We start from the raw sequence: 14,383 nt of genomic DNA, 5'->3' as shown, positions 1-14,383 counted from the left end.
GCTGCGCGCGGCCACCGTGCGCGGCGCCGCGCAGCTCCGCGTGCAGCGCGCCGCCGCGCGCCGGCTGCACCGCCCGCTGCGGCGCGCCGACACCAGCGCGTTGCATCTGCAGCACGGTGAGTTACTACTACTACTACTGCCGGCTGGGCGCGCGCGGGCGCATGCGCGGCGGCGCTGCGCGCGGCCACCGTGCGCGGCGCCGCGCAGCTCCGCGTGCAGCGCGCCGCCGCGCGCCGGCTGCACCGCCCGCTGCGGCGCGCCGACACCAGCGCGTTGCATCTGCAGCACGGTGAGTTACTACTACTACTACTGCCGGCTGGGCGCGCGCGGGCGCATGCGCGGCGGCGCTGCGCGCGGCCACCGTGCGCGGCGCCGCGCAGCTCCGCGTGCAGCGCGCCGCCGCGCGCCGGCTGCACCGCCCGCTGCGGCGCGCCGACACCAGCGCGTTGCATCTGCAGCACGGTGAGTTACTACTACTACTACTGCCGGCTGGGCGCGCGCGGGCGCATGCGCGGCGGCGCTGCGCGCGGCCACCGTGCGCGGCGCCGCGCAGCTCCGCGTGCAGCGCGCCGCCGCGCGCCGGCTGCACCGCCCGCTGCGGCGCGCCGACACCAGCGCGTTGCATCTGCAGCACGGTGAGTTACTACTACTACTACTGCCGGCTGGGCGCGCGCGGGCGCATGCGCGGCGGCGCTGCGCGCGGCCACCGTGCGCGGCGCCGCGCAGCTCCGCGTGCAGCGCGCCGCCGCGCGCCGGCTGCACCGCCCGCTGCGGCGCGCCGACACCAGCGCGTTGCATCTGCAGCACGGTGAGTTACTACTACTACTACTGCCGGCTGGGCGCGCGCGGGCGCATGCGCGGCGGCGCTGCGCGCGGCCACCGTGCGCGGCGCCGCGCAGCTCCGCGTGCAGCGCGCCGCCGCGCGCCGGCTGCACCGCCCGCTGCGGCGCGCCGACACCAGCGCGTTGCATCTGCAGCACGGTGAGTTACTACTACTACTACTGCCGGCTGGGCGCGCGCGGGCGCATGCGCGGCGGCGCTGCGCGCGGCCACCGTGCGCGGCGCCGCGCAGCTCCGCGTGCAGCGCGCCGCCGCGCGCCGGCTGCACCGCCCGCTGCGGCGCGCCGACACCAGCGCGTTGCATCTGCAGCACGGTGAGTTACTACTACTACTACTGCCGGCTGGGCGCGCGCGGGCGCATGCGCGGCGGCGCTGCGCGCGGCCACCGTGCGCGGCGCCGCGCAGCTCCGCGTGCAGCGCGCCGCCGCGCGCCGGCTGCACCGCCCGCTGCGGCGCGCCGACACCAGCGCGTTGCATCTGCAGCACGGTGAGTTACTACTACTACTACTGCCGGCTGGGCGCGCGCGGGCGCATGCGCGGCGGCGCTGCGCGCGGCCACCGTGCGCGGCGCCGCGCAGCTCCGCGTGCAGCGCGCCGCCGCGCGCCGGCTGCACCGCCCGCTGCGGCGCGCCGACACCAGCGCGTTGCATCTGCAGCACGGTGAGTTACTACTACTACTACTGCCGGCTGGGCGCGCGCGGGCGCATGCGCGGCGGCGCTGCGCGCGGCCACCGTGCGCGGCGCCGCGCAGCTCCGCGTGCAGCGCGCCGCCGCGCGCCGGCTGCACCGCCCGCTGCGGCGCGCCGACACCAGCGCGTTGCATCTGCAGCACGGTGAGTTACTACTACTACTACTGCCGGCTGGGCGCGCGCGGGCGCATGCGCGGCGGCGCTGCGCGCGGCCACCGTGCGCGGCGCCGCGCAGCTCCGCGTGCAGCGCGCCGCCGCGCGCCGGCTGCACCGCCCGCTGCGGCGCGCCGACACCAGCGCGTTGCATCTGCAGCACGGTGAGTTACTACTACTACTACTGCCGGCTGGGCGCGCGCGGGCGCATGCGCGGCGGCGCTGCGCGCGGCCACCGTGCGCGGCGCCGCGCAGCTCCGCGTGCAGCGCGCCGCCGCGCGCCGGCTGCACCGCCCGCTGCGGCGCGCCGACACCAGCGCGTTGCATCTGCAGCACGGTGAGTTACTACTACTACTACTGCCGGCTGGGCGCGCGCGGGCGCATGCGCGGCGGCGCTGCGCGCGGCCACCGTGCGCGGCGCCGCGCAGCTCCGCGTGCAGCGCGCCGCCGCGCGCCGGCTGCACCGCCCGCTGCGGCGCGCCGACACCAGCGCGTTGCATCTGCAGCACGGTGAGTTACTACTACTACTACTGCCGGCTGGGCGCGCGCGGGCGCATGCGCGGCGGCGCTGCGCGCGGCCACCGTGCGCGGCGCCGCGCAGCTCCGCGTGCAGCGCGCCGCCGCGCGCCGGCTGCACCGCCCGCTGCGGCGCGCCGACACCAGCGCGTTGCATCTGCAGCACGGTGAGTTACTACTACTACTACTGCCGGCTGGGCGCGCGCGGGCGCATGCGCGGCGGCGCTGCGCGCGGCCACCGTGCGCGGCGCCGCGCAGCTCCGCGTGCAGCGCGCCGCCGCGCGCCGGCTGCACCGCCCGCTGCGGCGCGCCGACACCAGCGCGTTGCATCTGCAGCACGGTGAGTTACTACTACTACTACTGCCGGCTGGGCGCGCGCGGGCGCATGCGCGGCGGCGCTGCGCGCGGCCACCGTGCGCGGCGCCGCGCAGCTCCGCGTGCAGCGCGCCGCCGCGCGCCGGCTGCACCGCCCGCTGCGGCGCGCCGACACCAGCGCGTTGCATCTGCAGCACGGTGAGTTACTACTACTACTACTGCCGGCTGGGCGCGCGCGGGCGCATGCGCGGCGGCGCTGCGCGCGGCCACCGTGCGCGGCGCCGCGCAGCTCCGCGTGCAGCGCGCCGCCGCGCGCCGGCTGCACCGCCCGCTGCGGCGCGCCGACACCAGCGCGTTGCATCTGCAGCACGGTGAGTTACTACTACTACTACTGCCGGCTGGGCGCGCGCGGGCGCATGCGCGGCGGCGCTGCGCGCGGCCACCGTGCGCGGCGCCGCGCAGCTCCGCGTGCAGCGCGCCGCCGCGCGCCGGCTGCACCGCCCGCTGCGGCGCGCCGACACCAGCGCGTTGCATCTGCAGCACGGTGAGTTACTACTACTACTACTGCCGGCTGGGCGCGCGCGGGCGCATGCGCGGCGGCGCTGCGCGCGGCCACCGTGCGCGGCGCCGCGCAGCTCCGCGTGCGGCGCGCCGACACCAGCGCGTTGCATCTGCAGCACGGTGAGTTACTACTACTACTACTGCCGGCTGGGCGCGCGCGGGCGCATGCGCGGCGGCGCTGCGCGCGGCCACCGTGCGCGGCGCCGCGCAGCTCCGCGTGCAGCGCGCCGCCGCGCGCCGGCTGCACCGCCCGCTGCGGCGCGCCGACACCAGCGCGTTGCATCTGCAGCACGGTGAGTTACTACTACTACTACTGCCGGCTGGGCGCGCGCGGGCGCATGCGCGGCGGCGCTGCGCGCGGCCACCGTGCGCGGCGCCGCGCAGCTCCGCGTGCAGCGCGCCGCCGCGCGCCGGCTGCACCGCCCGCTGCGGCGCGCCGACACCAGCGCGTTGCATCTGCAGCACGGTGAGTTACTACTACTACTACTGCCGGCTGGGCGCGCGCGGGCGCATGCGCGGCGGCGCTGCGCGCGGCCACCGTGCGCGGCGCCGCGCAGCTCCGCGTGCAGCGCGCCGCCGCGCGCCGGCTGCACCGCCCGCTGCGGCGCGCCGACACCAGCGCGTTGCATCTGCAGCACGGTGAGTTACTACTACTACTACTGCCGGCTGGGCGCGCGCGGGCGCATGCGCGGCGGCGCTGCGCGCGGCCACCGTGCGCGGCGCCGCGCAGCTCCGCGTGCAGCGCGCCGCCGCGCGCCGGCTGCACCGCCCGCTGCGGCGCGCCGACACCAGCGCGTTGCATCTGCAGCACGGTGAGTTACTACTACTACTACTGCCGGCTGGGCGCGCGCGGGCGCATGCGCGGCGGCGCTGCGCGCGGCCACCGTGCGCGGCGCCGCGCAGCTCCGCGTGCAGCGCGCCGCCGCGCGCCGGCTGCACCGCCCGCTGCGGCGCGCCGACACCAGCGCGTTGCATCTGCAGCACGGTGAGTTACTACTACTACTACTGCCGGCTGGGCGCGCGCGGGCGCATGCGCGGCGGCGCTGCGCGCGGCCACCGTGCGCGGCGCCGCGCAGCTCCGCGTGCAGCGCGCCGCCGCGCGCCGGCTGCACCGCCCGCTGCGGCGCGCCGACACCAGCGCGTTGCATCTGCAGCACGGTGAGTTACTACTACTACTGATACTGGCTGAACCCTGCCTTTCCTTTTCTTTCATAAAAAATAAGAAATGGAAAAAAAGAGAAAAGCCATTAACTACACTCCCCCGACAACCTATGAGACCCTGCACCGCTAGGTAGACGATGCGGGCGATAGAGCGTATTGAATGTACAAAATCGCATTGTTATTGAGGTTCGTGCACGATGCGATATTAAAAATATTATAACTGCTGAAAGCTATTTATTTATTGTATTAAATAGTTAGATATACGAACATGCTTAATCTCATTTATAGAGCTATGTCGCTTTTTTGAAAGGGCTTCCACGGATATTTTGTTGTTTAAAAGCGTCCTAAATAAATTGTATTCTATTCTATTCTAAGTAGACAACTTATTTGATGTCGTAGATACGTTTTTCGAGAACTGGATTGTCCAACTTAGCGCCTGACAAGTTGACAACCTCATTCTCACAATACCGTTTGACATAAAGTTCATTTGTTTCGTGTTTTAATATGTTTAAAATTACCTACTTAATTTTGAAATGTCTTTACCAGGTATTTTCATCAGTAAAATATCTTCGGGTAGCGCCATCGCGAAAGATGACAACATCTTCGTAGGGGATCGTATAATCAGTGTAAGTACCAGTTAATTCTTCAACTTGAAACCAATTTTCCATTAGATTTTGTTTTTCATATGGTCATAAATATGTGTGTACTAAAAGTAAACTGAACTAAATTTAAAAAAAAAAAAAAAAAAAACAATTTAAATCTGTCAAGTTGGTCAAACTTATCGTGGTCGGAGTCTCCAGTCTGGCAAAAAGAGTAGAAATTAAAAAGTGTCAACACTGTAGTGTCGTCCCTTTCAAATCAATCTAAGAAAAACGGGACGACACTATAGTGTTGCCACTTTTTAATATCTACTCTTTTTTTGCCAGACTATACAATAATTAAACATGTAAATACTTTGTAAAATTTCTAAGTGATTGAAGACAAACGAATTTTAGACATTTCATGTTTGTAGCGTGTATCAAAATTAACAGATATACATTTTATTTTGACAGATTAACAACAGATCGCTTGAAGGCATGAAGAGCGTGTCGGAAGTGTGGGCACTCCTTAACGAGTGTCAATATGAAACTGTGACACTTACGTTGTTGCGGCCTCTCTATCCCTGCTGCTTAGACGCGAACAGGTAAGTCTGTTATATATACATATAAGCATATTGACAGATCAACAACAGATTGCCGAAAGGCATGAAGTGTGTGCCGGAATTGTGGGCACTCCTCAAAGAGGGAAAAAGTCGATTTCATCATTCTGTCGAGCTTTACGTAATGGCGTCAAAGACAACGCGCAAACGAGTTGATGTACTGTTCGGCCAAATAATATTGTGATGCACTAGCAAATACCAGTTTCACTACCAGCAAGATTAGCGTCAGTCTAAGCTAAGTCTGCACTTATTTGTAGTTGGCATTACCACATATTTAAACTGAAAAAAATATGACGTGTTTAGTGGCATTTCCATAATTAGTCGCTTTAAAATCGGTGCAGATTTAGCTAAGTCGGACTGTACCAGTATGTATCTCCATAATACAGTATATTTTCATTGTACGCTGGTTGTAGGTAGTTGTCACTTATTTTTAATCTTGGAGCAAATCTATATTGCCGCACCAATTAGGTTGCCTAAACTAAATTAGATTACATAATTAGATCTAATGCTAAACATCGTCTTTCATAGCTCCAAACTCCAATCTAATGTGAGCTTCACTATTCTTTTCCATTTGGATTGAATTGACATATAAAATCAATATTTACGTTAGTTTGTTTACGCATTTTTGAATTTACGTAATCGCATCTCACAATGGAGGAAAATATGTTAGTGTTTTCACAATTATGCATCTCAATCGTGTTTTGTATCTCTCGTGGGCTGCACTACTTAGGACGTGTTATAAGTTTGTGCAACCATTTTTATTAGGATTACGTTAAATAATTTATGAAATATATGTAAGTGAAATAATTTATTAAGTAGTAAGTATTTTTTTATATTTATTTCACAACCTATGATTACAGTTCAAATTACATTAATGACAATTTATAAGAATCTACATTGTGATCGTCAGAAATAAATTTAAATAATAGCAATAATAATCTAATATAATAATTATGAAAAATTTCCCCCGAGAAGGATCGTCAAATAGTAACAATAATAAACAAGGAAAATGTCAAAAATGGTATGCGATTATAAATTATACAGTTATGTCAAAAAATTCACTTATTGAATATAATGGGTTGTCCAGTAAAAAGTTTCTCAATCGACGCTTGAATGTTGTATCGGATGGTTCCGTCCTTATTTCTCCAGGTAATCGCTCATAATAAGTCGGACCGATGACACGCGGGTTCTTTGCTGCAAGTGCCATGCGACGTGGAACTGTTCGTAATCGACCTGTAGTTCTAATGTTTATGCCAGATACCTCGACGCGTTTAAACAATCTCCAATATTTGATCTCGTAAGACCCAGGATAATTTTTGTATTTTTAATTATGGAACTTTTATTTTCTGGGCATTCCTATTTAAAGTTCTACCCCCTACTAGTATTTTAACTTGAACTTTTTATATTGTTTCCACTCAAAATCACGAGTTCTTTCGATCCTTACCTAATTCGAGAAAAAACGTGTCCCCAAAATATTTTTTATACATTATTTACACATACATTATTTGTTTGTCCGTTTTGTTACGGTCATAGAAGGTTGTATTGAAAATGGATTAAAAAAATTAGGGACGTTATTTTCAGTGAAAACCTGTTGATTCTGATTAGAAATAATAATAAAAAAACCCCAATTCTAACACAAAAGCTAGAGGTACAACTTTAAATAGAAATGGCCTTCTGTAAGTGTTCAAAACTCGAATTTTCTTGAATATGTACTTCTACAAGTACGCGGTACGAGGATAAAGTAAACATTAAAGCACAAACACCTAGTTTTAAACCCCCGCGCAAAAAGAGGGGTGTTATATGTTTGACGCCAATGTCTATCTATCTTTCTGTCTGTTTGTCTGTCTGTGGCATCGTAGCTCTCCAACGGATGGACCGATTTCGATGCGGATTTTTTAAAGTGAAAGCGAGTTTCTTTGCGGTAGTTCTTAGCTATGTTTGATAGAAATCGATCCAACAATTTGAAAAGGATCAGCTCTTTTTCAAAATGAAGGCATTATTGGTATAAAATGGATTTTTTTGGCAAATAGTGTAGGAAGTATTTTAAATTTTAAATTTATTTAGTACAAAAGCAGTATGATGAGGGTAAATTAGCCAATTCAACTGTCATTGCAGTATCTGGGTTTTAAAAACACCGTTTAGTAAATCTTAGCTCATAGCAATTAGGTGAAACATAACATGAGACTCTAATTTGACATTAAAGTATGTGTTCCTTACAGACTATCACTGTTTGACTCCAGCGAAGGCAAGATGCTGAGTCTTTGCTCGCAGACTGAAGACTGGTCTCCATTTCTTCACCCACCTTCAGACTCAAAGGTACGTGTAAATAATCCTGTATAAAAGTGCTTTATGTTCTATTTTAGTATTGTTCTGGCTTATAATTTGTCGATTTACTCATTACCCCTCAAAGCCCCCTTCCTCAGTTCTCACAAGGGTTTTTCTTAAAATAAAGTGATAGTCTTCCACCTCTCTCCCTGACGAGAGATTCAGTGTGATTTGACTTGACAAACGGCTCACATAATTAATGAACTCCCCCTTAACCTTCCTACCGAAAAAGAAATACATGAAACCTGTCTGTAAAAACCCGCATGCTCAGTTTTTTCGGTCACGTCTCAAGCCGAAACAATGACTCCATCAAGCGTCTAGTGGTACTGGGTAGAGTAAACGGAACAAGACCGCGTAAAAGGCCACCTATGTGATGGACTGACCAAATCAAATCTGCCATGAATCATTTTTTCCCTGAACGCATTTGCCAGAATGACCTCCAACCGCGGAAAATGGCGAGAAATTGTACGGCAAGCAACATATGTGCCTGATGTCAGCAGTTGACCACGACACTCAACAAAGAGTACAACGACAAATAAGAGTCCTGTAAACATGTGTCTGACGTTGTTATTTTCATTCAGGTCCACATAGAGCACGGTGTACCAGATTTTGACCGTCGGTACGTGTACCATGTAGCAGCTGGAAGCCAGGGCAAGATACATCAGGAGAGAGGTGGGTAAATTATTATAAATACCAATTTTATTATTGATTAAGGAACATGGACCGAATTATCGTGGTTGTGTCTTCATCCTCAACATCTTTTTATATCCCGTAATATAGACTTTGCGGTTATAATGACAAGGCAGAAAATCAAATGTATCAAAGCCATCTCTCCATTATAAAGTAAAGAAAAACACTGTAAAATTCTCTTGTTTTACTTCTAATAAATCACTAAGTTTTTTTATCGTTTTGTAAGGTGGTCATAGTCTTTCTTACTATATCAGATCATCTTAAATGTTTAATTTTTCAGTTATTTAAGTAAAAAAGCACTCAGTTCAAGAAAGGCTTAAGTATATAAAATATTACTTATTAAAATGTAACAGTATAAAACAAATATGGTTAAGTTTAAATTTATAATTTATCTGTAATCTAAATACTAAATCGTGTATAACTTTTTGTGTTCATAGCATAGAGTAACTTATACTAGAGCGCTACTGTCATAATAAATTTTGTAACCCCAGTCAATTCACTGCCATCTGTCGACACACTTTAAAACTAAAAATGAAGATTTATAAAAATACGATAGAATATATTTAAATATAGATAAATGTTTTTTTTTATTTGCATTAATTATTTTTATGATTTTGACCCATCTTCTTTCACTGATATGCGTTAAAATTATAAATAACAAATGAAACCGTCAACGCTCTCTGTACGAGAGTAGGCCAAAACTAGTGGCGCCCTCTGAACGAGAATCAAATTTTCTTGATTTTCAAGGCACGTTTTTTCCTTAGACTGTATCCATCTATTACGGAGTTATATCTATCTTTGGTTCATAGTGAGATATGTTTAAGGAAACGTCTGTAGCTAAGTAATGTTACCAACATACCAATACGCTGTATTTCTGTGACTGTTTCTGTTTTATCTTCTTAATAAATAAATTGGCATATAATCTGCACTGTCACATTTGTCAGATCTTCATATTAGCATAATATTGCATTATCACATTTGTCAGCGAATTTAGTTATATACTTACAAATTTATTCAATCATTTCTATATCTTTGTGTTTGATAAAGATAAATACCTAATATTGGCCAAAGGCGCTAGAGTAGTAAACCAATCGATAAGATAAGCTATCGATATTTTATCGATACGTTATCGATGTTATCAGGTACGTGGGACATGATCAGAGGAAAGATTGAGGCGGTCACCGGACGTAGCAAGTCGAAGGACAAACAAAACAAAGTAAGATTAGTTTTTAGTTACAATCCTAGTGTTTTTTTTGTATTTTACACTTTTTGTCTCTGTACTTGTGTCGTTTAACATCAGACTCGGATAAATCCGTTCGATTTATAGGAAATATCTACCCTATTACCTTTTCTAAATACCAAAATCGCATAGAGTTTTGAATGATTCACGGTTAGTTTCACTAGACTTATATTGACCGGGATATAGACCGTGATTACCTTTTGTGTGTGTTTGATTCGGATATCCGAAACACGCGTAGTGACACCGTGAGTGTAGTGTGTTTGGACAGACCAACGAGTGTGAACGCGACCGGACCAACAAGTGTGAATGCGACCGTTGGTAACGTTGAAAGTGAACGCAGCCGACGCGCAAGAATGAGGGTAGACAGAGCGCTGTCTACACAACTTTGACACCCACCCGCTATCTTCAGTCACCCGTGAATATGATGCATGTAACTGCGTCGAAATATCGGGAGCTCACAAATAATACAAAAGGTAATCATGGTCTATATCCCGGTCAATATACGTCTAGCAAAATCGCATAATCTGACAGTTGGATTTACCCGAGTTTCAAGTTAAGCGACTTAACCCCGTGAGGCCCACCTAGTCCACGTACTACTAGTTACTTCAATGTGCAATTTTTTTTATATTAAAGGGAAAAAATGGAAAAAGCTACACTTCCGGCAGGATTTGAACCCGAAACCTCCGCAATCCGTGCGTTGCTCTTAACCAATTGATTTTCTTTTTTTCCTTTAATATAAAAAAATTTGGAGTATCGCTCGCAGACGTATCTGCATGTAAAAAAAATGATTTAACTTCAATGTGATTTAATCGATTTTCAATTGAAACATAATTGTTTTTCTTTTTGTTTCTTTCGATTTCAAAACAAACGAAATTCAACCATACTTCCTTCACTATTGATTTCAAACTCAACTGGCAATTTTTTTTTGCATGATGAGCTTTAGGAGGTTAGGTTTATTTATGTTAATTTTCAATTAGAATCGTTTCCATATTCCAATATGGTATCGAATCAAAGTAAAACAATAAAAATGGCTACACAATTCATGCCTCTCTTCTATCGAGATGTTTTTTAGTAGAAATACCGATTCAAACTGACCTAAAATATCGTATATATGATTTCAACGATTTATTCTTGATTTTTCACGATACAGATATTTTATATCAACATTTTGTCAATAAATAATAAGTATTTTGTATTAAAAACATTATTAGTATAATATAATGTGTACTTTAAAGTTGTTTACGAAGTCGGATTGTTTGTTATAATTGTTTGACAGCTGCGATAAAGATTTCTGTTGTCGCGATAACGAAATTTCCGGTTGGTACTTGTGTTATTGCATGCGTAATAAGAATTTTATTGCAAATGCATGATTCATATGATAATACATATTTTGATTTAGGCTCTTAAGGACAAATGTCATCTTGATTCTCTATCTTAAATGTATTTTCAGCAGTTATTGTCAAAAAAAAGAAAGAAAAGAAAAGATTTTTTATGTGTACTGTTTTATTACATTTTAATGGTTATAATAATTTATTATCCAGGTACCAGAGTCTGACGCGATAGCAGAGTTGGATTCTGTCATCGACAGCTATCATGGGAAAACAAGTAAGTGGACATGTTTAACAACTTGTGAACACGAAGTGCTCGTGCCTGAGGAAGGATTCCCAAAGAATCCGAAACATGTCGCCAAAAGCGACTAAAAATAATAGTGAGTAAAAACCGTACTGACCTAAATATTCTGAAATATGTCTCACGATAGTTTAAGTTCGATAACTTGTGAACTTATATAATTTGTGTGATATGTTAACTTAACTGTAACGAGTAATTTTGCATTTCTAATGAAACCTTTTCTATAAGTTCTTGCATAATTTGGTTACTGTATTCGTGTTTTTTTAATTCACAGTCAAAGAAACCAGCAGTGTCCTGAAACGTTCGCGAAGAAAAAACAAAGAGTCGCAGAATGATTCCAAAAATGGAGGCACTTGGCCCAAGGCGCGAGCTAATTTCGGCCTAGAAGAGAACCCTACTGGGACCATCGTCCAACCACGGTCGAGGAAAGAACGACCACCGCTGTCCATGCTCCTTAGTCCACCCACCAAGCTACAACCAGAACCACAAAGGTCCAACACGAATCGGAACTCAAACCCCATACCCCTAGGCCACGCGCCCTTAACACAAGTCACCACCCCAGCGCGGCACTCAGTCTACAAATCTATAGAATCGTCCCCAGCTGTAGCCCATTTTCCCAAACCGGCACCTCTATCCATCCATAATCCTCATCCCCAATTCACATCCCCAAGCATGAACTTCGAGAAAATCCGGACGCTGGAGAAAGATAAAATGTCCATGAGCGACTATTCCGAACATGACATCACACCGAACAGACTCAGTTTAGCTCTGAATCCCTCTGACGATTCTTTAGACTACCAGCCAGTGACCAGAAACAGAACTAAAAGCCCTCATTCCTTAGACTTCAATGTCAATAAAGGACCAAGCTCCTTAGATTTTATTTCGAGAAAAACGCCAACATCGCTCGAGCACCAGATGAAGAATCATCCTATTCTAGAACAGTATTATGCTCCTAAAAAGTCTTCATCGCCGAAAACGGTGAACAAATATCCATCAGACAGTGACAGCTTCGGTCCTGACAGTTTAAATAGCAACACCAATTTTGCTATGACAGGGACCTTGCCGTCCCAATCGCGGTTACAATCTCAGTATTACAGAGGACCTTTCGTAAATTCGAATCCTCACACATCGAGTCGATACCCTCATTTAGCGAGCCCGACCAACATCCCTCAGAGTCAGTCAGGGGAAAGCATAGGAACGAGCTATGAAATGCATTCGTTCCCCTCACACACTCACAACATGTCTGATCTCCAGCCTGTACCACGTGCGAATAGAGTATTAGGCGACTACCCTCATGTTTACGAAGGCGGCACATTCCCGAGAAAGAAGGAGAATCAGAGATTCAGAATCCCTTCAAATCCTAGTGTGACTTCTAAGAATTCAGCTGGAAAACTAAGCACAGGCTCTATTGAGAGGAGTTCAGAAAGAAATTCGCCGATGCCAACCTATCATGTAGAAATATTAAGCCCAGGAAGAGGAGCGAAGCAGATAGCTCATAAAGCAACCAGGAATTCAATGCCTGAATACACTGGCTTAGGCTGGAATAAGCCATTACCAGGAGAACTTAGGAGAGTGCACATAGATAAGAGTCAACAGCCGTTAGGCATACAGATCTACTGTCCACCAAGCAGCGGAGGTGTGTTCGTATCAACTGTAAACGACAACTCACTTGCCAGTCAAGTAGGTTTGCAAGTCGGCGATCAGTTGCTTGAAGTTTGCGGTATTAACATGAGATCAGCTACCTACAGTCTAGCCGCCAGCGTATTAAGACAAATAGGCAATTCGATAACCATGCTAGTGCAATACAGTCCTGAGAAATACAAAGATGAGGTTGAAGTCTCTGGGAGTTCGTCCTCAGGAGAAAGTTCTCACGATGAAGAAGTTTCCCTATCAGGATCTCCAACCCCCAGGAATTCTCCAGGCCCACAGCAGTCTTTAAGAATGGAAGCGCCGTCGACTGAAGTTGCGACTTTAAGACAATCGCAGACGAGTAAAGACTTGCCGAGGTTTCTTATAATCGAAATGAGGAATTGCTCGGATCTTGGGATAAGTTTGGTGGGGGGTAACGCAGTGGGGATATTTGTGCATAGTGTGCAGATTGACTCGCCGGCTTATAATGCGGGATTGAGGACAGGGGACCAGATTATGGAGTACAATAATGTGGATTTGAGGAGAGCGACGGCTGAGCAGGCTGCTTTGGAGTTGGCCAAGCCAGCGGAAAAGGTGAGTTGCACTGGTGTACTTTTTTTTTTGTTAACTATTAATTTTATGGGAATTCGTGTGAAAAACTACTCTATGCATAAACCTAGAACATGTTTTACAGTACATATGGTGCTACTTTCTCGCACTAGTGCGTAAAACAGCACTTTTCGTGCATATGTCGAAAATTTAAAGGGCCATATGTACTGTAAAACGTTGTACGATACACGTGCGAAAAGGTAATTCGCAACTCGTGTCGATTTAAAACACTCCCTGCGGTCGTGTTTTAATTTATCGCCACTCGTTTCGAATTTCCTCTTTTCCGCACTTGTATCGTAAATAACTATTTCCTCGGATGCCTTTCAATATTAATTTTATAACTTACATTTAAAATGACGAAGCTTTTAAAAACCTGTCTGTCTGCATCGCTGGCCTGGATGGCTTGAGTTTAAGTAATGACAAATCCGGGAACCCATCGTATTATAATTGATTATTAAAACATCCCTCTTTTTAGGTGTCCGTCCTAGTCCGCCTAGACCTACAGCAGTACCACGACATCAAGGATAAGCCCGGCGACGCCTTCTACATCCGAGCGGGCTTCGACCGATGCGCTAAAATCACATCCACAGGTACGTTATTTATCGTGTTGCCCAGACTAATCCTTAAAAAATACTCTGAAGCTTCTAGAGATGCATCGAATATTCGGTTACTATCCAGTATCCGGCCCTTTTTTTAATATCCGGCCGGATGTTAACATACTATCCGTCTCTTCTCAATGCACCTATTAGAAAGAATATTAAAAGTTGTACCGTTTTGAGTTTTCTATAGGAAATAATCACAGATATCGATCCATGGATTTTCCAATAT

The 14,383-nt window shown here is 49.4% G+C and overlaps 1 protein-coding gene across 1 annotated transcript in view; it reads left to right on the top strand.

The window, feature by feature from the left end:
- LOC134746519 (disks large homolog 5) overlaps window positions 1–14,383 on the top strand; it is a 52,398-nt gene that overhangs the window by 23,605 nt on the left and 14,410 nt on the right. The window contains exons 17-24 of the mRNA XM_063680933.1: window positions 4,782–4,861; window positions 5,288–5,418; window positions 7,653–7,749; window positions 8,340–8,430; window positions 9,591–9,664; window positions 11,230–11,293; window positions 11,592–13,540; window positions 14,031–14,145. Of these exons, the coding sequence (XP_063537003.1) occupies window positions 4,782–4,861; window positions 5,288–5,418; window positions 7,653–7,749; window positions 8,340–8,430; window positions 9,591–9,664; window positions 11,230–11,293; window positions 11,592–13,540; window positions 14,031–14,145 (2,601 nt within the window). The remainder of the gene's footprint in view (window positions 1–4,781; window positions 4,862–5,287; window positions 5,419–7,652; window positions 7,750–8,339; window positions 8,431–9,590; window positions 9,665–11,229; window positions 11,294–11,591; window positions 13,541–14,030; window positions 14,146–14,383) is intronic.

This window comes from Cydia strobilella, chromosome 13, assembly GCF_947568885.1.
Source record: "Cydia strobilella chromosome 13, ilCydStro3.1, whole genome shotgun sequence".
NCBI lineage: Eukaryota > Metazoa > Arthropoda > Insecta > Lepidoptera > Tortricidae > Cydia > Cydia strobilella.
The sequence above is the reverse complement of the archived record's forward strand: the minus strand, read 5'-3'. Positions and strand labels throughout refer to the sequence as shown.